The following is a 26,619-nucleotide window of genomic DNA, read 5'->3' as shown; positions in this document are numbered from 1 at the left end:
TTCATCTTGCTAAAATGACAGCCAGATTAAGCAACTGCTACTGAGCTTTCATTAAAGGCTTCAATTCAATTCAATTTGCCAATAGATATTTATGAAAATCATTGTTTCTCCCTTATGCAGTGCCTAATAAGTCATAATAGTTATTAATTTCTACTGAGGCCACCATAATTGGCTAGATTAATCAATGTAAAACATTTTGAGTGATTACAATGAAGCCCTGATTAATTGAGCAGCGGATCTAAAAAAAGGGGGGGGTTAAATGCAAATTCTTTTTAAAAACTGTGGATAACAATCTCAAGCTTAGAAGACACATCCCTCCTGTGTGACAGAAAAACAAGTATCCTTTACTATGGGGGTGTTTGGTGCATACATTTGTTTATTCTCTAAAAACAAACTATTTTCCCCAACTTTAGTAAGTTTGTGTGCTTTTGCTGTTATCCAGATTTCATTAACCAAAAGTTTGAAAGGACATTCAGATTACTTTTAAATGCAGAATCTGATGCATGTTTACTTAGAAGCAAGCATGATGCATTGAATGGAGCTTACGGTAATTCCAAGTGAGTTTGCATCAGGTGACAGCCCTAATTTATTTCCCCCTTTTTCATTAAAATAATATTTTATTTAAAATATAATTACAAATAATGAATAATTAGTTAACACCTCTCTCTTTTTTAGACTCCTATTAACAGAGCTATCCTATGTACCTTGGAAGGGGAGCTCTGCAGTTCCTCTCCACTGACATGCCAGCAAAGAGGAGACTATGTATAATCCTATTTTTCCACTCCTGCCAGCCATCAACTTTGGGTGGTAGTGTAGGACTACACTCTTAATTCCTTATGCCCCAAATCACAATCTATACATACATATATTTTAGTTCTCTATAAATTGATTATGCTTCTGTGGACCTTCTTTAACCCTTATAGAAGCGGTATTCTTTGTCGTAATGGCATAATTTCTGCCTTTCTCCTCCTTCAAGATGTCTGACTTCTTCATTTTGCCTTGTGTGAACTCTCATGCTCTGATTATTGCAAGGGAATTATTTCATCAAGGGAGGGGAAGAGCTCCGAAAGAACCTTGCTTACTGCTTGGCCACCGACAAAATGAAATTCATTGTGACATTGCCAAGTGCATGGATGAAACTAATCAACTCCACAGCTGCCTCACACAGAGGAGACTTTAGCCAGTCAGCAATTCCCCATCATGTACATACACAGGATTATATGAAACCCTGGCCTTCAAATGATAAATCTGCAAGCAGGACCTTCGCTAACGTCCATTTCACAACACAGAAACATTGACTTATACACATATTTGGCCTGGACATGCCTTCCTTTGTTCTCATTCTAGAATCCCCAAAATGCAATTGCTGGAAAAGTTGCCAACTCCAAAGGGTAGAAAGGCCAAATAAAGAACTAAGAAATGAGAACATGGTGGGCTGAGACTTCCTTCCTTCCTCAGAGACATAGGAAACAGAGAGAGGATATTGGAGGAGGCTGAATTATATGTAGTTTTGTGGACTGTGTTTTGCATATTGCTGACAAGACAACAGCTATGTGGAGGCATAACATGTGCTAGAACAAACAGAAGCTGCAGGGTGATCTAAGAAGCAAGCAATCCATGGGCCGAAATCTTGCTCCTGGAATTCATTCTCACACAGTTCTACTGTTGGAATGAATGCTGAGGACACCATTCTGCTGTTGCTTGAAGATATATCGGCATAGGATGCCGCCCTGTGCCAGGCCAGACCATTTCCCCAGGTTGCTCCAACTGGCAGAGTCTGATCCCTGCTTGGCAAGGCCAGGGATTAAACCCAGGACCTTCTGCATGCATGGCATGTGTTCTAGCACTGAGCTATATATAAAAAGATTAGTACAGCAGTAATAGCCCAAATGATGATGCTAATAATAATAATAATATTTATGTCCTGCCCTTTCTTCCAAAGGAGCCTAGGGTAGCAAACATCAAAACGTTTAAGCAATAAAATTTATATACAGTAGTTGCTGCCTATGGAAGTTTCAGGGTAAAGCCAGGCCAATCAAGTGTGCAGGAAGTATGGTCATGGTAAACTCCACTAGAGGCTGCTATTATTGAGAAGCAAATGATAAGACAGAGCTTATCAACAGCTGCCAGGTTAGCCATGATAATAGAGGGAAGGAAGGCTGGGATCGCAGGGGTTGAGCAGTACAGTGGTACCTTGGGTTACAAATGCTTCAGATTACAAACACTTCAGCTTACAAACTCCGCTAACCCGGAAGTAGTACCTCAGGTTGAGAACTTTGCCCCAGGATGAGAATGGAAATCGTGCGCCAGTGCGCAGTGGCAGCAAAAGGCCCCATTTGCGAAAGCGTGCCTCAGGTTAAGAATAGTTTCAGGTTAAGAATAGTTTCGGGTTAAGAATGGACCTCTGGAACAAATTAAGTTCGTAACCCAAGGTACCACTGTCATGTCCTAAGACCTGTGTGAACTGTCCCATTAGATATTGGAACACATAGTGCAGACCCTCAACAAAGCCATCTCCCCATTATGATGTGGCCCATTTCTCTCCTGCCTCCAACTCAGTGACACCTGCTGCTATATATGTGAGTCCATTTTCCCTCTCAGTTGCCCTTAAGTGGTGGTGACTGATCATGGCAGCCCACTCCTAAACACACAAGACACCCCAAGTACAGCCACAACCCATGGCCCTTTGGATGTTGTTGGACCATTGGTCATGTTGATTAGGACTGGTGGGAGTTGGAGTCCAATGTTTGGGAGGACCACAGGTCCCCCATCCCTGAGCTACAGGGTGGTTCTTAGCATATGCATGTTCACTTGGCATTGGAAGATTAGGTGATAACCTCCACAGGTGAGTAGGCGAGTAGCCACAGATAAAACCCAGCAGACAAAACTTTCATTTCACCTCAAATGAGTAAAGTCAGTTCACATATTCAGCTGCCAGTCACCAGATGTGAAGTAACCAAGGGATACACTTTTATTCTTTGACGTTCAGAGAATGAGATGTTATACATTCCTGAAGAAAATTTAATCACTGTTGCATATTTGATTTCACAGGCTGCTTGACAATCAGAGTTTTGCTGCTGTTGTAAAGTTGATTGCTCACACGCATTTGTGTTAGAAAAATAAATCCACCAGGATATATGAGGAATAAATAGGTCATAAAAATGCCTGGAGACCCACTTTGACAGCTTTGCAACCTTGAGATATGCAAGGATACCACTCTACTTTCTAAAATCAGGAGCTTATGTTTCAGTGGACCCACCTCGGGGAATGCATTTTGTGAGATTTCTTCACTTGGAAATTTGGCAAAGTAGTCAAAATAGAATTGCAGAGATAGCTGGTATCATAAATTGCTGCAGGGGATGGAAGTTTGTGTGTTACGTCCACTCGCTAGTCAATGGGATGGAGTTTTTAATTTGAACTTACAAACACATACACAAAAACCTTCCACAAACATTAGAACAGGTGGAAATCTTTTATTCACATTAATGTTATATCCCAGGTGGACTTTTCGAGCCGAGTCTGCCACAGAAATTAACAGGGCTTCAGTAGTTTTAGGCTATCTATGGGTAGGCTGGATGAATGTAGATGCTGTCCACTTTTGACAGCTGTTAAGCATTAGAATTTCATGTTGTTGTTGTTGTTGTTGTTGTTGTTGTTGTTTAGTCGTGTCCGACTCTTCATGACGCCATGGACCAGAGCACGCCAGGCACTCCTGTCTTCCACTGCCTCCCGCAGTTTGGTCAAACTCATGCTATGGTAGCTTCGAGAACACTGTCCTACCATCTTGTCCTCTGTCGTCCCCTTCTCCTTGTGCCCTCAATCTCTCCCAACATCAAGGAATTTCACAGAACCCTCTAAAACGGTTGAAACTTCTTTTCAGTATGGGACAAAGACTTGACATGGAGATTCTGATGATGAATAAAGAAGATTGCTCCAGGAGCTCATTATTTTTTAAATGACCATCCTAGGCAGGGAGGCAGGTAGCCAGCAATGCATTTTTTAAGGTTACACAGCAAACCTATAACTGCATCGTGATCAAAACGTGAGCTATACACCAGACACAGTCCAACTACTACCAACCTTCAAGACTACCACTTTCTCTTACTGAGCACAGCTCCACGGAAGGGGAGACTGACAACCCTTATAGGGGGGGCCTCATGATGTAGTTTCATAAGTATGATGGCTCTTTCTGTACACTGTTAGCATGCAGCTTCTGTGGGAAGCAGTGTCTAATGTGCTCCACTGACATCCACATCCTCGAGCTAAAAGGATTTCACCCCACAGATCTCTAATATCAACTGCATATAGATTAATATGAGTGCATGTGAGTGCATCTCGTTTTAAGAGAGTTGTTCATGACTAATAGTTTCCACACAGTTCCCAGGCCTGGGACCACAAGACACTAGCACTATGCTGATTTCCCCCCCTGTGAGTCTTTTTGCAGTGAAAAACACAATCTCAAGGAAGCCAGAAGCCCCTACCTCCATGACATCCACCCCTGGCCACAGATTTCTTAAAGGTTGCTAACTTCTTCAATATGTAATCCTAGCCAATCAGTGATTATGTAGATTTATTTATATATTTAGTGGATTTCCATACCACTTTGTTAACTAGAACTCTCAAAGCTGCTAATAAATCACAAGAGATACACCAAGAACTATTTTATATATAAAAAACCAAAACAACTAAGCCTCACTGGAGTTGGTAAAAATTGTGGGCAGGGCAGGGCAAACCCCTGGTACTGTGTTCATTTGCCTGCCTGCCTCCTTCCTCCCTTCCTTCCCTCCCTCCCTCACTTCCACCCCTTCTTTTTCTTTTCCAGCAGATTTGTTATTCCAGGTTGAGGGCCACTTTCAAAACCCAATGCTTTGCATATGAATTGTTCCTTTAAACATGTATGGGTCGAGAATCTGTTCTTTATATTCCTACCACGGCTGCAACTCTGGGAAACGCTCATTAAACTGATCTATATGGTAAAAACAGGAGAATCGTGCCATATGTGATGGCCTGACAGTTTCATAAGACATAAATCTAGTAATTAATGAGCGAAGTGTTCCATGCTCTGCATGTTGTAACTTAATAATAACCTTCTCTAATAACATATAACTTCCCTGTATCATCTGGTAAATCTAGCTCAAACAAGATCAAAACATCAAACTATTGGCAACATGTATCCTGGCCAAACCAAACCAAAAAGAAAAAGAGAAGGAGGAAATATGAGGAGAAAAGAAGTTTAGCGGAGAATGTAATAGAAACCTCTTCCTTATGCTGAGAACTCTCATTTTATTCTGAACTTTTAAATATACAAAACAGATATTCCTTCACAAAGCCTAGACAACTGGCATTGGTGTGTGTGTTTAAAGAGAGATATTTATTATTATTATTATTATTATTATTATTATTATTATTATTATTATTATTTCCATGCTACCTTTCATCTAAAGATAACAGGGTGGTTTACAATATAGAAACACAAAAATAATTCCATAATAATGGGTGAAAACATTAACACTCTCCTCCCAACACAGTTTAAAAGGCTATAGATCAGGCATAGGCAACCTGTGGCCCTCCAGATGTTTTGGCCTACAACTCCCATGATCCCTAACAGGACCAGTGGTCAGGGATGATGGAAACTGTAGTCCAAAACATCTGGAGGGCCAAAGGTTGCCTATGCCTGCTATAGATTCTTAATTAGCCAAAGGCCTGGAAGAAGAGGAATGTTTTTGCCTGGCTCCTAAATATATGTAATGAAGGTGCCAGACTAGCCTCCCTGGAGTGAGCATTCCACAAATGGAGCCACCACAGAAAAGGCTCATTCTCGTGTTGTCACCCTCTGGACCTCTCGTAGAGGTGGCAACACGAAGAAGGGCCTCAGATTATGATTGCTAGTACAGTCGGGCCAGAATTGGTGTCATATGCACAAACCATCTCGCCCTGGTGAGCAGACTCACTGCTGAATTCTGCACCAGGTAAAGTCTCCAAACTGTCCTTAGAGGCAGCCCCATGTATAATATGTTGCAGTAATCTAACCTAGAGGCTACCAGTGTGTAGAAGACAGAGGTTAAGCCATCCCTATGGGTGAGGTGACCTCCAGGCAGCCTACTTATTTAACACTCACCCCAATGTATTCGGGAGATGAGTTGATGCATCAAAGCAAGAGATGAGTTGATGCATCAAAGCAAGTTTTACCCTACACTTTCCAGCACGTTCCCCCCATCACTTGCCTTATCACAAAAAGCTCCACCTTTTGCGGAAATCAGTTTGTTATTCAAGACCTCTAAATCAATATTTCTTTCTCTATAAAAGTATATACATACCACTCTTTCACAAAGAGAGTATGGTGTCATGGTTAGAATGCCAGACTAGGAGACCAGGGTTCCATTCCCTTCTTCAGCTATGAAGCTCACAGGGTGACCTGTCTCTTAGCCTCGCTGAGTTTTTGTGAGGATAAAATAGGGAAGACGACAACCATGTACACTACTCTTAAGTTCCTTGGAGCAAAGGTGGGATATAAATGTAATAAACATGTCTCATAGTGCAGAACACCCTTCCAACAGAGATGCAGGCAACACAAGATGACTGACCTCTGGTTGAGTCCAGTAACAGGATGGCAAGCAAAGACAATGGCTAAGTACCGTGAGTCAAATGGGAAGTAGAGAAAGATGCTGAAGCAATATTCTTGGGAAAGGGAGCTGTTAAAGGAACTATTTATCACCATCAAACTGAGAGAGAATGAAGTTCAAAACTGTGATATTGTTTATTTGAAGGGTATGGAGTCGGAGCCAGAGGCAGAGCTGGATTTAGGGCACTGAGGACGGTTCCTCTGCCCAGAATGCCAAGATGAGGGGGCACAAAATATGCCACAACTTTGATGTGGTGCACTTGAGAGGATGCATAGAACAGAAGGCGAGAGGGAGGAGGGCATGAAAATAAGAGATATGGTGGGGCAAATTTTGTCCTTGCTCAGAGTCCCATATGACCAAAGTCCACCCCTGATGTAGCCCACTCATAAGCAGCTTATCTATGCACCAATTCTGAATCGTAAATCCCCTATTTGACAAACCATTAGCACTGTGGATTCAACTGCCCCATTCTCCGTGCAAAATAATGTGTACCAGCAGGGAAAGCAGAATCCATCCCTTAATTAGCTGGTGGTTCAGGTACAAGATCAAAGTCTCCCATGGAGCCTAAATGAAAAGAGGTAAATTAATGCAGGCATGGGTTTGGGGTTTTTTTTAATGTAGTATTTCCAAACAGGTTCCAACCTGGCAATAAGCAACCATTAGGGAGGTGGAGGTCAGCTGCCTCAGTCAACTCCCTCCTAGGGTTGCCAAGTGACCAAGGGCAGTGGGGCACAACCAGCCCTTCTTGCTCCTCTGCCAGAGGTCTGATATGAAGGAAGCCTGGGTTCAACCACTAGCACATAGAGCATTTAACATGTCTGCTAGTGATCCACCCATGTCTTTAAAGTGGAATGTGGGGTGGAGTCTGCAAATGCCCATGTCCCAGTTCATTCAAAACATTTGGTGTGCTGAGACACAGTCCAGTCCCAGGGTTGGGGCTAAGCATGTGGGAAACGATAGGCTCGAAAATGGGCTAAAAATTAAAATTATAATCCAACGATTTTCAAAACACACATACTCAATTTAAGGAAGCAGAACTTCTTTCTGCAAGTAGCCGGGGGGGGGGGGACATCTGATGAACTTGAAATTAGTTGGGGAAGTGATCACACCCAATGAAGAGTTGGTACCACTGGGCACTTGCCAGTGTCCCCCACCCCCTTGGGGGGTTCACTACTCTGCCTCATTTCACTTCTGTCTACCTTGAGAAAGAAAGGAACCAACAGCAGCAATGTTTTTAAAGAAGCCAGTGTAGCTGGCATCTGCTGCTGGCGACAGCTGGCATTTTAATTTCCTCCCAAGTGACCCCATCGTAAAGCCCCTACGGGGTAACTATGTGGGGTCCCTAGAGGCAATGGGGGTGGACAAAATGCTGGGGACCAGCACCAATGTTTCACTTGTATGCTGCCCTCACCTTTTTGCTACTGCCAGGCTGTTAGCTCACCTATCACGTGAGGAGAAGAGCTGAGCTACTTTCACCCGGGGTACCTACCCATCAGAGTCGTTCCTCTACCACTGATGGTGCCACCTGAGCTATGGGCAGCTGTGCTGGCTCCTCTGGTGCTGCTATCCCTACCTGGGAAGGAGGCGGTCAAGGGCCTCATCAAATCCAGCAACAGCTATGAAAGTAGTGGCAATTTTCTATATTCATTATGAACAGCCGTTATTCCCTTCCTTTCCAAGACACCTTTTTATATACTTCTTCATGAATCTGACTTTCACAAAGGCAAATGTGTGTTTTTTTTAAAAAAAACCCTCACACAGAAGTTCTGCTTTGTGGGGGAGTAATTAGAAGCACTCCTAAAGAAATTACCTGTCAACCTTCTTTTCACTGGGAAACTGGGGGAAGTCAATCATGTAAGACATGTGAATATAAAATTATCATAATAATAATGTTTGTCCCGTGGACAGCTGCGAAGCCTTATTTAACTCTAAGCAAAAATAGCCTCATCCACCCCATATCTCTGTTTGCTTATCGGCAATGTAAGCAACTCATTTTTATGTCCATGTTTGCCTTTAAAGCAGCATGTGAAGCAAAAGCTTGCTTCAAAAAAACCCAACAATTTGAAGCTTTTGATCTGTGTCTCTCAGGGTCTTTCAAGTTTGAAAGTTCCTCCCTTTCTGAAACTGATCGTTCAAGTCCCAATATGCATTCTGAGTGACTGACTGAGTGATTTTTAATTTATGTATGTGTGCTGCTAACAGGGGTGGGTGAATCCCAGTTTAGATTTCTCTCCGTTTCTTTTTTTCCCCAATCGTAAATTTATTTTGCCCTTTTTCCTCATCAGTTTGTAATTTAAAAAGAAAATGCTGGTGGCAACTTGCCCGTATCACACTCTCAGCGGCTTCATATAGATATTAAAAATAGCATTCAAGGCTATTTAATATCCACCTTCTCACACCATGAACCATGCTCTGGACCCAAACAGTCAAACTCCCTCTGCTCCATTTAATAAGCCAGGATGAAAAGGCATGTGTGCAGGTGTATCGCTACCAACACCTTATCCACACCTGCTGACTGCATAAACTGAAGCCTATCCCACAACACATTGCTATGGCACTGGATGCATCATCTGGAATTGCAGTAACTGTAGATTCTCATGTTGTACCAACTGAGGTGAGTCCAAAGTTGAGCATCTTGAGTCAAGGTCACTCCAACTTTATAATCAAAATGTGTACCACTTGTTATCACATTTTGATTATAAAGTTGGAGTGACCTTAACTCAAGATGCTCAACTTTGGACTCACCTCAATTGGTACATGAGGATCTACAGTTATTGCAATTCCAGATGAGTGCTCCAGTTGGAGAACAGCCTTTACCAAAGGTGTCATGGGCTTTGAAGACACTCGAAATCAGGACGCAAGGGAGAAACGTGCTAGGAGGAAGGCACACTTGGCAAATCCACACCGTGATCAGCTCCCGCATGGTAACCAATGTCCCCACTGTGGAAGGACGTGTGGGTCCAGAACTGGCCTCCACAGTCACTTACGGACTCATTGTTAAAACCATGTTTATGGAAGACAATCTTACTTGGCTACGAGTGATCGCCAAAGAAGAAGAATCAAAATGTGTAGCCAGTTGGTCACAGTGGGTCCTTGAATGCTCCAGAGGTCGTCGTCGTCGCCACCACCACATTGTATATTGTATCTCCACAAGAGTCTTGCAACAAAGGCAGTGAGATTTACCCAAGACCAACCATGTGAGCTCCATGGCCAAGCATGATTTCTTCATGGCAAAGCTGGATTTCTCGCTTCAAAACGCAGCGTTCTAACCACCATGACACACTGATTCTCATCATGGTATAGTTGGAAATTATTCAGAATGCAGAAGTCAGCAGAACTCGATAGGCTTTGTGGTTCCATGAGCAGTAAGAAAATACAGAACTAAATTTGAATACTGAGGTAGGCAGAAAATTAAGAAAGAGTAGCAGCATTTGTTCTGGAGAAAGAACAAAGGCGGTGTTGGTTTATTCTTTTTTTTAAAAAAAGAAGCCATTGGCTATGAGCCAATAAAGCAGCCTGCACATGTGCAACTGGAGCTTCCCCAGAGCCAGATGACAAAAGGAAAGAAATGTATATGATCACAAAACTCTGTCATAGCTGGCTATTGACACCTTGTGCGCGCACACTTGGGATTCTAGATCACGGGCAGTGAAATCCGTGTAGAAATCCCTGGTGACTTTAAGACCGTGAATTTGAGTAAATCCTCAGTGCCACTTTTTCATTCTTTATCAGTTCCAGATGGGGAAAAGCAAATAGTTTAATCTGATAGATATAGAGTAGGGTAATAAAAACACGGTTAATTCGTTTTGAAGGCTTTTTTTGTTTTTTTACTAAACTTCTCTATAAAGCGCATATTCTGCTTAATGGCACCCTGTCCTTTTAATTCCCCCACTGCTGACTATGCTATTATGGTACACTCTCATTAGAACATTAATAGGATCATGCAAGTTTTATGTGAGTCTTCAGTGCTCTGGGCCACATGAGAGTCACGTTGCAAGTTACATATATCAGTTAATTACGTCCCCTTTAGCCACATTGAAAGCCTTCCTGTAGTTTATCTTATCCACCTACAGTACAGTTGAGTTCATTTGAATCAGGCAGAGAATTTTCAATATTCAGAATCTAATTTAATGAATGTTGTGCCTGTAAATGCAGAATGCCAGTTTTTAAGATTACTGTATGGATGACTTCGGTGTTATCTGACCTGATTTTTAGTTCGGAGAGCTAAAAATTAAATCTTTCTAATGAATATGCTTCTTCAGGACATGATAATTTATGAATGGCCCTACTGATCTTCCTTTAAACAGCACATTATACATGAAATTATGCTAGTCCAAATCCCCCAAAGACCTTGAAAGTAGAAACAAAGTCAGGTCCAGTCCAGGAAATGTGCTAGTCCAAGATGCAGCAAGATGGGACACAAAACAGAGACGGGCAAAATCTCCTTATGCTGGCTCTATTCAGAATCATCTTGGTGCAATGTTTAGAAGTAGCTTGTCTGTTTTCTGACCGTACCTGTAATGTTTGGTACGTATATGCAGTTCTTGTCATGAGCATATATACCATCATATTGCTCATTGGGAATTGTAATTCCCTTTCCCCTATCCACCAGGCATGGGTAGAGAGGTGCTTGGAAGTTCAATTGCTCCATTCATAAGTAAATACACCCAGAAACAAGGCAAGGTTTTTAATGAGGACAGTGGGGAGGAGAAACCGCCACACAAAAGGCAAGCAAGTAATAATCAACAAGCGTTTCATCAAATATAAATTGGTGTATGACGCCACAGTATAGCAAAACTAAGAAGGAAGGCACATTTCTTTAAAAAAATGAATTTTCTGGAAGGCTTTTATTGATTCCTGGCAAAATAAGTTACTGTGATGAGTCAGGCATACACTACCAGCTGTGTCTTGCAGGGAAAATGCTGAAAGGTATTCAGCTTGTTATTTATACAGGGGTAACTGCCATGAAGCCCACTTACTCATTCGCTGGGCCTGCTACAGAGTTATGAGGGTTTCTTGTGCCTAGGACAGTCCTTAAATCCACTAAACACCTGGGTTTGACAATATGATTCTCATGCACCTCCTCTTAAATGAGTTATAGCATAACTGAGAAGTTATGTGGTACACAGATTTTTTTAAAAAGACAAATAAATAATGCATCTCAGGTGTCACAAGTCAAAATAGCTGGAAAATATATAAATTGAAGGAGATCCCCCTTTTTCCTCCTGCCAGACTGTTCCTTGTGCCCCAGGCACAAACCTCAGGGCCTATGTGTTGGCTGGCTGTATGGTATATGACTGAAGACAGTGTCTCTGGGCATCAACACAGAGTTAAGAAGAGGGGAAGCACTAGCTTTTTGTTACAGGCACATTATCTAGAAGCTATTTGTTAAACAGGTTGTAATATTGATTTGGTCTGGAAATGGACTGTTGGAATGTGTTTATTTTTATACTGACTATGTTTCTTTTCTTCTTTCTAATTCAAGCTGGAACCTAAGAAAATATCTTATTCCAGGTCAAACTATTTGTCCATCTATCCCTTTGGTAACCAATACAGTGGTACCTCGGGTTACATATGCTAACCCAGAAATAGTGCTTCAGGTTAAGAACTTTGCTTCAGGATAAGAACAGAAATCGTGCTCCAGCGGTGCGGCGGCAGCAGGAAGCCCCATTAGCTAAAGTGGTCTTCAGGTTAAGAACAGTTTCCGGTTAAGAACGGACCTCCGGAACGAATTAAGTACTTAACCCGAGGTACCACTGTATAGTACTCTCCATATGTTGTTAGGCTAGATCCAAGGTAAGCAGAGTGGAGCACTCCAGGCATTGTTGAACTACAACTCCCATCAGCTGCATCTAACATGGCCAAAGACCAAGGTTGATGGGGGTTGTATTATAACATCTGGAAGGCACCATATTGGATGCCCCAGATCTAGCCTATCTAGACCACTCTGGCTACCAGCAGGTCTCCAGGCTTCCTGGCAGAGGACTGTATCACCTGCAATCTGAGCCCTTTGACTGGAGACACCGGGGAGAAGCAACTGATGCCTTCTGCATTCAAAGCATGTGCTCTGGCTTTGGATTCTTCGACTGCCGAACCCTGAGCATGAATACACAGAATCTTATTTTGCATTCTCAGCAGGAGAAAGAACTTCTGGGGAGAAACTGCAGGCATAGCAAATGAGTCCTTGTAATACAGCAAACATTACAAAATGAAGAAGTGTCCATACCAAAGAAGGCGATTGCGCACTTGGGTGACATCATCGCTTTCTCTCTGCTACAGTTTTCTCCAACATAAGCAGGAAAAGCAGAAGTCTGATAACAGTCAAGGGAACCAACAGTTATGGGGGTCATCAGAGTCTCCATCACTTCCAGTCAATTATGCACAATGTACAGAACAGAAGAGCCCCTGCTAGATCAGACCAAAGTGCAATCTGGTGCAACATCCTGTTTCCCCACAGTGGCTATCCAGATGTCTCTGGGAAGCTCCCAAGCCCAATATGGAGACAAAAGCCTTTTCCTGTTTTGCTCAACAGCAACTGGTACTCAGTAGTACATTGTCTCTGAAAGGCTGCATAAAGCCACCATGACTAGTAGCCACTGAGAGCTCTAGCCATTCCTAACCCTCCTTTAAAACCATCTGAGCTATTGGCCCTCACCACATCTTTTGATGGCAAATTCCAGAAATAAATCAGGCATTGTACAAAACAGTACTTTCTTTTTGTCTTTTCTGCGTGTTCTGTCAATCAGCTTCACTGGATCACCCTGGGAGATCTAGTGAGAGGGAAACAAGCATTCTGTTCACAGCATATGATCTCTGACCACAAGGTCTAACCTTGCTAGCCTTTTGCAGCGCTGGATCTAGGGCAGTGCAGGCAGTCTCCCCGCACAGGGCGCCAAGAAGAGGAGGGCAAACTATTGAGACAATCCATTTGGGAGAGCCAAACTTTGGCCTCACACAGAGCACCATGTTACAAAAGATTACCAAAGTCTGCCCCTGCCTTGGCCTTCCTATTTAAAATTCTAGAACAGATTTTGCTCCTTGTGTTCCTGGTGACAACGGACAGTCAAAAGTTAGCTGAAATGACACTGATAGTTCCAGACAAAGAGGGAGGTGTTGCAATCTGACTTTGCCAAGATTTCTTTTTTTCCTATCACCAACCTCAAAGGTAGCCTGTTAATTTTGGGCTACAACTTCCATCAGTCCCAACTAGAACTGCCAATGGTCAGGAATTACGGGAATTGTAGTCCACAACATCTGAAGAGCACTACATTGACTACCCTTAACCTACCCAGAAATATAAGGTCTTATTCATTACAACTTTTGCATAACATTTCAGGAACTATTTTATAATCATGCCATTATAATCTACACAAGAGTTCAGGCCAGTTGTTTCAGGCAGACGACAAAGCTTCTCTGTATGGTATCCATTAATAGGCATTTTTGAGTTATTGCAACTCAGAAAAGTTCTCATAATAATTAAGAAGAGTTATTTCTTATTCAGGACATGTATACAGTACTGCATAATTATCCAGTCAAATGTTGCTAGGAATAGCTACTCACCAGCTAAAACATGGTTTGAGTTCAACATGTGGTTTACTTATTCCATCCAAACTCAACAAAGTGTGTCATTGTAATCTTTCCCTTCCACTTCCCCTTTTGTTTCTAAAAATGTAGAAACAAAAAAACAATGCTCAGATAAGATGCCTTATCTGGCTCTGATACTTTCCTCATGTTTCTGTTTTGTAGCCAGCATTAAAGCATTCTCTTTCTGAAAAGGGGCTTCTTGCATTAAGTTCTTTTCAATCAGCCATTTGCACTGTATTATCGGATGTGATCTAAAAACTGCAGCGCACACAGAGAGAGCGCTGAAAATTAGAATAAATGGCAGCCACTGTAAAATCAAACAGAGGTTTCCTTCCAGGAACTGGTAGGATTCTTACCCCAAGTGTTTTAGTACAACTCATCTTGGCTGTGAGAGCCAGAAGACTGTTCCCTGCCTTGCAGGCCTTTCCTTGCCTGCCTAGGCCCTGACTGACTCCAGCTACAAAAACTTAGGCTACTGGGGAGCCCATGGACCATCTTGGTTGACTCTTAGTGCAAACCCAGGTCACTGAGCCTGAGCTTCCACAACCATTGCCTCCCATGAACCATCATTGGCAGGATTGGAGCAGCAGATATGTTCTATGCTTTCTTCTCTTGTTAATTATGCTATTTTAAATGTGCATTTTATATTTGACTTCCTTTAGTAATGTTTTATTTTGAAATCTTTAAGATAATATTTTAGCTTCCTGTTAATTATGCTGCTTTGAATGTTTATATTTGACTTTCTTCAGTAATGTTTTATTCTGGATTGTTTCAGCTGATGTTTTAATATAGACTGCAAACTGCTTTGATTTTTTTTCCTTTAAAAATATAAAGCAATACAGAAATGAAATGAATAATAAAATTATTTAGAAGGTTCTTTTCATAAAAGCGTAAAGGAAGGAAAGGGAACTAAAGATCTCCTTTGAAATCAAAACTTATTTGCTGAAATCTGTAACTATTCAGATAGGTAGCCGTGTTGGTCTGACACAGTCGAAATATTTAAAAAAAAATAAAAATTGTGCAGTAGCACCTTAGAGACCAACTAAGTTTGTTCTTGGTATAAGCTTTTGTGAAGAAGTGTACATGCACACAAAAGCTTATACCAAGGACAAACTTAGTTGGTCTCTAAGGTGCTAAAGGACAATTTTTTAATTTTTTATTTTATTTCATCTATAACTATTGGTCATGATATAGCATTTGGAAGATAAATGTTTCAGCTATTTTTTGTGATTTAAAGATGAATAAAATTATTTAGAATTTAAGCCTACAAGCATCATCTGCACTTAAATACTTTTATCTGAAATGACGTTACAATAATTATCATTTTCGTTTTTTATCATCATCGTCATCACTACTGAGTTCCAGTTCAGGATATTTGGCAATGGTATATACGAGGGATGGAGGTAGTTTCTGGGAACCTCTTGTTTGTGATCAGCACTGCCAGCAAGCTATGTTTGCAAAGAATCACTTTAATATCCCAATTCTCCCTTTGGAAAGATGTCCTTACCTGTCATATATCTGAGGCAGGTATATGGGACAGGTATATGGGAGGTTAATACGGCTTTGAATGGCATCACAGGCACAATTAGGACCCTTGACTGACCTATTTAGGCCTGTGGGCCAGATGGCTTCCCCAACCCTGTGATAAAGAGAATCAACTAAAACCTCACCATACACATGACAAACCACCCAGTGGAAAATAACTATCTTTCATGTCCATGGTGGCTAGAGATGTATCACAGCTTACTTACTGGATTTTCTGTGTTAAGGGAGAATCCAAGTCAAACATATGGGCGGGCGTATCAGTGATGAAGATGTTGTGTGGCCAACACAAAACACATCCAGCATGAGCAGCACCACGTCAACAATAACTCCCCTCCATTAGTGTAGGATTTGGAGCACAAAGAACCAGAACTGTGTCCACACTAAGTTTCCTCTCATGAATGCAGGGGTAGGTGGGGAATCACTGAGATGAGGCCTTATTAAACGTTCCTCAGATAAAGGTAAAAAATGGACCTCGAAAATTCAAGGTGCATTTTGCTACACAATACTTATGGCTCATGAAAGAACTGCGCTCTAAACACCTGACTTTTCTATCTTCTGCCTGTAAAAAGAAAAGGGGGGGAGCCTCAGATTCTTTGAGTTCATTCATTCCATATATCCCTACATCTTTGCTCCTTTCAGTTGCCTCCTCAAAGAAATTACATCAAGAGACCTCCCCTGGTCAGCACTGTCGAACTTCTTTGAACAATGAAATTTCAATCTGTCGCACACCAAGCCAGATGCATCCGCCGCGCCAGTGTCCTGGTAGAGAAATAATAGCAACTGCCCAGCCAGGACAATAGAATACTTTCCCGTTCTAGGTGATCGGCTGTCTCATTATACAATTGTGAATAACAATAATCCCTGACGGTCCCATGGGTGACATTTCTCTTTCCTTATCAGCACTGCTGCATACACCAGTGCTTGATAACACCACCAGAATAAAGAAAACGACGCCCACCAAGCTGTCTATGTAGAAGTAAAAATGATGTATTTATTGAAAAGAGAATCAGCTGGTGAGATATATATATATATATAACAAAACCTTTTCAGAAAGCTTATTTATCCACTACAACTTTATGGTGAAACCCAATGAAATGCCGTGCAGAGGCGGCAGCAGGCAGGTCTTGTGATGAGGCATCAGTGTATTGACGCCGGCAAAAGATGACAACTTATCCCCAGCTGTACTATGCAATGACAGTGCTACTCAGATTAGAGCAGGAAGGAGGAGAGAGGTGGATGGTCCCATCTGGTTTAAATCTGCAGTTCTTTATGGGCCCTGGTGGCTTGTAGAAGTTGTGGAAATAAATTATGAGAGCACTATTTATGTCTAGTCATAGATCTGTTTATTGATGTATAAGTAGCTTCTCCAAAAAGTAAATTGCAATAATAAATTCAACCATGAAACACAGGGAAGAATTCAACATAGCACTAAGTTTAAATCCCTTAGCAGTGTACTGATTGCAGAATGACTTGTGTTAGCGGGGTGGCTTGCGCAAGAGAAGGCAAAGGAAACCAACACGGTTCTCATGACTGCTTGAACAACAGATTTCTGTAGCCCCAGTGTTTCCCTTTGCACAACCTATTCTTTCTCTATATATTTTTATTGCTTCTTTTATTCCTTATGTTGTATTTCATTGGGTTACAATCGGAATTCCACCGAATCCTACAGAATTCAAATTGTGTGTTCTGCACAGACATGTCATGGACCACTGGAATGAAATGAGGGTCCCTACACCACAATCTGGAAGCCCCGGCCTTAGAGGGCACCAGAAGGTGGCAACACAAGAATGAGCCTTTCCCCCAGTGGCTCCCTGTTTGTAGAATGCTCTCCCCAAGGAGGTTTACCTGGAAACTCCATTACATTTCTTTAGACATCAGGCTAAAACATTTCTCTTTAACCAGGCATTTAGCTGATTAAAATTCTATGGCTTTTTAGAGGGGGGAGGTTATTGGTTTGTTTTTGTGTTATTATGTATTTTGTATTCTTATTTTGTCTTTTACTGTTGTGAACCACCCTGGTGTCTTTGGATGAAGAGCGGTATAGAAAATAAAATAATAATAATAATAATAATAATAATAATAGGTCTTGATCATAGCACTTAATCTTTACCCTATTTAACCTTCTCATGCAAATTTAAGCAAATGTTTTTTTCCCCAGCTGACCTCTCAGAGGTTGATCATTCTGCATTAAATAATCTGAGAATTCACCATGCTGGTTTAACTATGCTGCAAATCCATATCACACTGGTAAGGGACAAATTATCTCACTATCAGTGAATCCTGGGCACATTTACCCATAAGTCAATGCCATTTAATTAGTGTGTGAGTAAAGGGTTGCAGCTCAGGAAAACTATGTGGAAACATAATTTTGGTGCTACTATGAAAAGCACTTTGTGAGAATATTGCCATTGAGAAAGTATACTATACCCTTCATTAAAAAGACAGTGTTATATGAAAATAAAGCCATTTTGAAAAGATAAAGAACTAAAGGGTAGTTCCTGAAATACATCTTGGCACCATTTCTTGGAGGAGTTGTTTCGTTGTTCTGAAACCAATTACATACCTCAAGAGCATCATTGCCAAAGAGAGTCTATGAATTATGCAGCAACCCTCATCTATAGGAACAAATAGAAAACCTGATAGCTCTGGAATAAGGCTTTACAATACCCAGGGTATTTGCATATGAAAAACTTGTAGATTAAGTTTTAAGAAGTGTTTGTTGCCCACATAATTTCACCCCCCTTTTATGCTTTTCCTCTGGAGAAAGTGTTTATTACATGGATGGGAGGAACCACTGTCCTAAAGTGCTTGGGGCTGCTTTCATAGCATTAGAAGCTGCTTGGAGGAGGAGGAGGAGAGTTTGGATTTGATATCCCGCTTTATCACTACCCTAAGGAGTCTCAAAGGGGCTAAGAATCTCCTTTCCCTTCCTCCCCCACAACAAACACTCTGTGAGGTGAGTGAGGCTGAGAGACTTCAGAGAAATGTGACTAGCCCAAGGTCACCCAGCAGCTGCATGTGGAGGAGCGGGGAATTGAATCCGGTTCACCAAATTACAAGTCCACCGCTCTTAACCACTACACCACACTGGCTCTCACTGGAGCCAGTGGCGGAGGAACCCTCTCCAGCACCAGGGGTGGGGCAGCCCGTACAGACTGCACATGTGCAGCATCCCACGCGTGCGCACTCTGTACGGAATGTCGCACATGTGCAGTCTGTATGGGCTGCCACTTGCGCGGCGTCCATATGGGCTGTCGTGCGAGCGGCATACCATACCAATTGCGCATGTGCGGCAGCCTGTACAGTCGCCATGCAAGTGGCAGCCCATACAGACTGCACATGTGCAGCGACCGTACAGGATGCTGCACATATGGACTGCGCGCGCCCTCAGCTGCTCTACAGCTGGGGGGAGGCAGGGGCCATCTTGTCAACCCCCCAAGTGGCACCCAGGGCGGCCTGCCCCCTCCGCCCCCCTGCTTCATATACCCCTGACTGGAGTAAGACATTCCTAACACTAGGTGAGTTACTTGAGGCAACAGACCTCCTACCATAGTTCATTACAGGTCTAATTTCATAAGGATACATGGATATAATGGCATTTTAGAGTTTTAAAGGTAAGAGCTCTCATTGCCCACAAGATGAAATGTATTGATTGTTTATGGTCCCCAATAGCCAAACTGGAGCGCTTCAACAACCCCACACACTCAAACAAACAACAACAACAAAGTATCATCCCTCTCAGTCACTGCCCTTTCCCATGTAGAGTGGGAAGGAAAGCTGTGATCACAGTGCTACTTGCCTCCAATCCTCCCCCCCAAAAAACTTCTTGCAGTCTGAAGACTAAGTCCTTCCTTGTGTTAACATCTGCTGACATCCACAGCAAATACCTCTGAGCACCTGAGAGCTTGGGCTGAACCACTTCAGAGAACATTATTCTACTGGGAGTTTGACAGGCTTTGAAGAAGCAAAACTTGGCTGAGATACCTTGAAGGTCACTAGAGTGTCAAGTTGACCTACATGCTCCAGCAGAGAAGGCGAGAGCACTCAGGAGCAATCTACATATCTCAACTTTCTGCTGTGCGACAAGAGTCTCAACAGCAGCACCAGCAGTGCCAGCCAGAAAGTCCTGGCATTCAGGAAGCCATCAGATGCTGTAAGCCTCCAAAGAAAGACCATCTCAACAGGGCCCCTACCACTGCAGTCTGAAGTAGCTTCAACCACCCCAAACATATAGAATAAAAAGTATTGCTGAAGCAGAAGGAACACGGCCTCCACAAGGGCTGCTGATAAAAGACAGAGGAGTGGGACCAGGAGAAAAAGTGATGGCTCCACCTATTCTGACCTCTGGCTCCAGTACAGTTTGCTGCCCTGTCTCCACCAAGTCCAACCACCACCGATGCAGTTGAATTTCTACCCACACTAAGCGTCCCCAAGCCCCTCTTCCTTCCTCTGCCACCACAAAGTCACTTTGTGCAGATCCAGGCCATTGAAACCAAGCTCCCACAGCCGACAGTCACCCTGAACCACCATTGACAGCAAAAGCAGCAGATATGTTCTATGTTTAAGTTAACATTTGATTCTCTTGTTAATTGTGCTGTTTTAAATGTGTATTCTATATTTTACTTCCTTTAGAAATAATATTTTATTTTGAAATGTTTAATAATTTGTTTGGTTCATACTCTTGAGTTAAATGTGCATTCTACTCTTGGTGTCTTATTTTGAAAGCTAAGATGGTATTTTATTTTCCTTAACATCATATTCACTTTTAGCTCGAAACACACCTGATCAGTAGCCAACCCAGGTGCCAAAAATGACCAGGGAAAGCTTTTAACCTTCAGCTTGCTGAATTTGATGGTTTTCACAATGACATTAACTCCCTTGTATGCCCATATCTCATCCATACTTCATATGTTGAGAAATAAAAGAGTTAATAGGAAAAGAAAACACCTCTGTCTGTGGTCTTGCAAATATTTAGTCAATAGGTCCATTCATAGACATGTGGAAGGGGGAGAGGGGAGAGGGAATAACTGACCCCAGAATGTATACATAAGCATATCATCAAAGATAATTGGAGTGCAGAATTACTGTTTACTTGCCCACTCATGAAAGAAAATTATGGTCCAACTTACAGTCAGCCCATGTCCTGATTATAAAATGCTGGTAAATTGATAGATTAGATCTGACAATCCTGTTTCTTTAGTTTCTACTCTTTCAACTCCCAAAACTCCTAACATGTTTGATAAAATGCTAGTGCTTTTTGTCAAGATAGGACAAGCTAATATATGGGTCTGCTGTGCTCACACTTGTTTGTCTCTGATACAGGAAGGGTGAAAGGAATAGACAAGGCTTTGGGTATGCTGTGGTTTTACATAACCATAGGGAAAGCATGCAATTGAGTTCTGGACACAAACTCCAGCAACTTGAGCCCTTAACTTGCATATTTACATCTTTTGAGAGGGAAAGCCAAAAACATTATCCTTTCCATGCTCTGGGGGCCTGCAGTTATTTCCTAGAGTGGTTTCTAGTCCCATTGTGGAAATTTTTCCACCTCAGCTTCCAAGACATTAGCCTTTTAGCCCAGATGCCAGAAGGGCAGGATTTGGTGATATCAATAAATCCAAGCATCAATTTTCAATAAGCTGGATTCTGTTTCAGAGCCTAGATTTTTCCCAGCAACTGAAAGTCATTTGATTACACCATCCAGCATAGTTTCTTGTGAGAAGAGTCAGTGCATTAGAGACTGCTGAAGAGAGATGAAAAGTTCCCTATTAACAGGGAAATTCCTTAATGCTACATTCAGCCCTCTAATAGCATATCTTGCTTTTAACTGAACTATGGCTGTACACACACCATATATTTAAAGCACATCGCTCCACCACAAAGAATTTACTCCTCATAGACCTACAATTCCCATGACCCTTAATGAACTACAGTTCCCAGAATTCTAGGGGTAAAGTTCCATGTGCTTCCTCTTTCCTCCTCCTTCTCTGTGTAATGGGGAGGAATAGGAAGAAGCGCAATAGCTCAATGGTAGAGCACACAGTTTGCATCCATGGTTCAATCTCCAGCATCTACAAGTAGGGCTGGGAATGTTTCTTGTCTGAAAACCTAGAGACATGCTGCCAGCCAGTGTCCATAATACTGAGCTAGATGGACCAGTGGCTTGATTCAGTAGAAGTCAGTCCCCCATGTTCCTAACAGCAGCAGCATCTAGCTATCTACCTATCTAGATATTTGTCACCCATCTGACTGGGCAACTTCCAGCAACTTATAAAACCACAGTAACTTCAACTTACTCAGAACACAGGACTTTCTTGGTGGAGAATTTGGTATCATTATCATAGAACTAGTGCAGATGCAGAAATAGAAAATGTCAAAATTGGTTTGTTCCAGAGCCCTTCTGGTAAAATGGAAGCCATATAAAAACCTTTAACATACATCTTCTTGATTCAGTTTCAGTAGTCACTAAACATGTTTTACTAATGCTCTCTCTATTTGACTGTTTTTGAAAGCCTAAACACCTCGTTCATCACACAAAACTGGAATGAATATAATATTTTCACAACGTACCCATCTTTCTTTACACAGAAACTGAATTTTCTTGGATGCACAATACCAGCACTCTGATTCATAGATAGCCATAAACTGCATCTCAAGCCTGAGACATCTCCCTTCCAAATATATAAAGGTCACTTGTTTCACATTTTCTACTTCTTCCTATTGAGATACTCCTACGTTCTGCATACTTCTCATGTGGTGTAGCGGTTATCTGCCAGAATGAGTTACCGTACCTTTCAAGGCTCACAGTTCTAGGTCAGAAAAACCTCTATAAATAAAACAAGGCTATATACACACTACCACATTGTATATATCAGTGTGATGCAACACAGGAATACTCTTTGTTTCAAACACTCCACAAAGGGATATATCGCCAGTCAACAGAGCTGTAATGATGCACAAAAAGGAAATGTGTGGGAAACATTTGACAGAGGTTGTTTTGGTGGGTCATGAACACTTTCCTGTAAATAGGACAGGCACTCCATGGAGTCACTATGGGTCTGTCCAGACAACAGCATCTCCCAGTAAAGGCAGCCATAATTAAGAAAATGAGGGAAAGTATTATACCAGGCTAGAAGACATTCAAGCTATTTTAGGGGACTACTATTCCCATCATGCGTAAAAACCTGTTGGCCTGTTTTGAACAACTGGCATAGCATTCCTAGGGGTTATGTAGAATAGTTCTTTTAGTCTCTTAAGAAATGGGACTCACCTGCTAAAGTACGTCTTCAATGTGGAACTCAGTCTTGATTTTCTACTTTGCATGTCCATCTTCCTCCTCTTTAAAAACATCCTATCATTGAAAGGACAAATAGGAGAGGTCTATCAGTCAGAACTATTAGCTAGGATTAGGGATGGAGAAGAAGAATAGAATTGTAGAGTTGGAAGGGACCCTGGGGGCTATCTAGTCCAACCCCTGCAATGCAGGAATCTCAACTAAAGCATGACAGATGACCATCCAACCACTGCTTAAAAACCTCCAGTGAAGGAGGCCCACAACCTCCTGAGGGAATCCATCCCACTGTCGAACAGCTCTTACTGTCAGAGAGTTCTTCCTTATGTTTAGTCAAAATCTTCTTTCTTGTAACTTGAATCCAATTTGATTCAGTTTGCATTTAAAGCCCGGTTTATCAAATTTGCACTTTCTGGAACAATATGGAAACCAAAACACAGCCTTCCTTCAAAATTTGCACTTATCCAAATTTTGCAATGCTGTTCTCCAACCAATCAGTGTTTACAAAAATGCATATATTAGGTAGGAGTGTGAATCAAAGGGAACATATTGTTGAATAGAACACAGAAAATGTATATTAGGAGAAATTGCTTCAGAAATGTGTATGAGTCAAAACTGCATACAAAAATATGTTTATTAAGAGAAATTCACACTAACTGCTGAAGAATTTTGATGAATATTTTTTTTAAAGTAAAATTTGCACATCACTGCAGAAATGTGGAGACCCAAATTTAAGACAGGAAAAATGAGAACTGTAATTGACAGGTCACTCCATCCCTCATGAGGATAGCTACATGGCACCCTCCCTGACCAAAGCCTGCCTTTATTCACCTGGATACCAATTGCTGGAGAAAGCTTATTGCCTCTTCTCTCCATCAGCTTCTATTGCTTTCAGCCAATGGCCATTGAAGTGTTCCAATAAATAATGATTGATTCTGGCAATGGAAACTTCCAGAAGTTACATTTAAGAAAAGAGTAAAACTTAGAAACAATGAACAGCATGATAACCTAATGTATCAATATGTTCATCAAATTAAAACATAATGATGTCAATTAACTGTGAAGTCTGAAATAGTTTTTGTTTGGATTTTTGAGACTGTACAGAATGTAAAAAATAAACCCCTTGGGCCCCAATTGTAGACTTCCTGTCAATATCTAAATGGGCATCACTACTGGAAATAGGATACTGGTGATGTTGGACCTTTGGCTAAACAAGCAGGGCTCTTATCTTCTTAAAAATGTTTTCAGGTTGCTTGAAAACGGTTAACACCAAACAAAAGAGGAATTGTGATTTCACAAGTGATGAGGCTGAGGAAAAACAGCTGGTGTACAACACAGCAGCTTCTTAATTTAAACAACAACAAGCCCACCAGACACAGGAACTTAGTTTAGCAGTAAATTAATAATAATAATAATAATAATAAATTTTATTTATATCCCGCCCTCCCCAGCTGAAGCCAGGCTCAGGGTGGCTAACAACAATCAAATAATCAAACAATCAAATAATCCAACATTCTAAAAACATTTCATTATGAAAATTAATTAAAAATTGATGGCAACCGTTAAGCAAAATTCTGTGCAGGTTGCCAGAGGAGGGAGTCAGGCTGTGCCCTGACCAAAGGCCTGGTGGAACAACTCTGTCTTGCAGGCCCTGCGGAAAGATGTCAGGTCCCGCAGGGCCCTAGTTTCTTGTGACAGAGCGTTCCACCAGATTGGAGCCACAGCCAAGAAAGCCCTGGCTCTAGTTGAGGCCAGCCTAACCTCTCTGTGGCCTGGGACCTTCAAGATGTTTTTATTTGCAGACCGTAGGTTTCTCTGTGGGGCATACCAGGAGAGGCGGTCCCATAGGTACGAGGGTCCTAGGCCGTATAGGGCTTCAAAGGTTAAATCCAGCACCTTAAACCTGATCCTGTACTCCACCGGGAGCCAGTGCAGCTGGTATAGTACCCGATGAATGTGATCTCGCAGCGAAGACCCCATAAGGAGTCTCGCCGCGGCATTCTGCACCTGCTGGAGTTTCTGGGTCAGTCTCAAGGGCAGCCCCACATAGAGCGAGTTACAATAATCCAGTCTGAAGGTGACCATCGCGTGGATCACAGTGGCTAGGTCAGGGCGAGAGAGATAAGGGGCCAACTGCTTAGCTTGGCGGAGATGAAAAAACGCTGCCTTTGTTATAGCTGTACCTCCATAGAAAGGGAGGTATCGAAGATTACACCCAAACGCTTAACGAGCGGTGCTGGCACTAATTGTACCCCCGCAAGAGATGGGAGTTGCCCCCTCAATCCCATATCGTCCCATCCCAGCCAGAGGACCTCTGCCTTCGAAGGATTTAACTTCAACCGGCTCCCACGTAACCATCCAGCCACAGCTTCCAGACATCTGGTCAGTGTGTCTGGGGCCGAGTCAGGATGGCCATCCATCAACAGATAGAGTTGGGTGTCATCAGCATACTGATGGCAACCCAGGCCAAAACTCTGGACAAGCTGGGCGAGGGGGCGCATAAAGATGTTAAAAAGCATCGGGGGGAGTATCGCACCCTGAGGCACTCCACACACCAAGGAGTGGCGCGATGACAATTCCCCCCCCCCCCAAGCGCCACCCTCTGTCCCCAACCAGAGAGAAACGAGCGCAGCCATTGAAGGACTGTGCCCTGGATCCCCACGTCGGCAAGGCGGTGGTCCAGGAGTTCGTGATCGACCATGTCAAAGGCTGCTGACAGATCTAGAAGAATCAGCAGCCCCGACCCGCCTCGATCCAGCTGCCTGCAGAGATCATCTGTTAGGTTAGGGCGACCAGAGCCGTCTTGGTCCCATGACCAGCGCGGAAGCCGGACTGGAATGGATCCAAAGCAGATGTTTCATCCAGAAACCTACCAAGCTGTTCAGCAACCGATCTCTCAATCACCTTACCCAGGAATGGAAGATTCGAGACCAGGCGGTAATTGGATAGATCTGAGGGATCTAATGATGTTTTCTTTAAGAGCGGGCACACCACTGCCTCCTTCAGTTCCCCTGGGAATATCCCAGTGCCAAGGGACAAATTGATGATATCCCCCAGGGGGGCCCGCACCTCGTCTGGACACACTCTAATCAGCCATGACGGGCACGGGTCAAGAGGACAGGTGGTGGGCTTTCCAACTCGGAGGAGTCTGTCCACATCGGCTGGAGATATCCGGTCAAAGTGGTCCAATACTGGACCCGAGGACAGTCGAGGGGCCTCCAGTTCCTTTATTGTATCCAAATTGGCAGGGAGGTCATGGCGGAGCAACAGGACCTGCTCCACAAAAAAGCTCGCAACTACTGTTTTTTAATTCAATCCCGCCTTGCTGGCTCAGAACTAAGACAATTCCTAAGCAAGGAGTTGCCTAGAACTATGCTTCAAATGGACAATGGAAGAGTTCAGACACTATACATGCAAATGCATGTCTCAAATGCCTTTCCCAATTAGACGCACCCATTCAGTTCCATTGAAATTATCCTCAATGTTTTCTATGGAAAAACTGCATTGCTTTAAAGTGCCAGGCAAAATTCCTGGCCTGTGAACCTACAGGCAGGGAAACATACATTTGTATGCACA

General features: G+C 42.5%; 1 protein-coding gene across 5 annotated transcripts in view; it reads right to left on the bottom strand.

The window, feature by feature from the left end:
* LOC310687656 (uncharacterized protein) overlaps positions 1-26,619 on the bottom strand; it is a 223,301-nt gene that overhangs the window by 136,777 nt on the left and 59,905 nt on the right. For 4 of the 5 annotated variants that reach the window (XR_014516510.1, XM_083463053.1, XM_083463055.1 and 1 more), the window contains exons 2-3: positions 23,023-23,103; positions 9,652-9,781 (exon numbers count right to left, since the gene is read on the bottom strand). Coding sequence is in view for 3 of the 5 variants with exons in the window: in XM_083463053.1 (XP_083319179.1) it covers positions 9,652-9,781; positions 23,023-23,103 (211 nt within the window). In the remaining 2 variants the exon portion in view is untranslated. The remainder of the gene's footprint in view (positions 1-9,651; positions 9,782-23,022; positions 23,104-26,619) is intronic. The other variant, XR_014516511.1, reaches the window with a different exon arrangement.

Source organism: Podarcis liolepis (assembly GCF_965112155.1).
Source record: "Podarcis liolepis genome assembly, chromosome: 10".
Taxonomy (NCBI): Eukaryota; Metazoa; Chordata; class Lepidosauria; order Squamata; family Lacertidae; genus Podarcis; species Podarcis liolepis.
The sequence above is the reverse complement of the archived record's forward strand: the minus strand, read 5'-3'. Positions and strand labels throughout refer to the sequence as shown.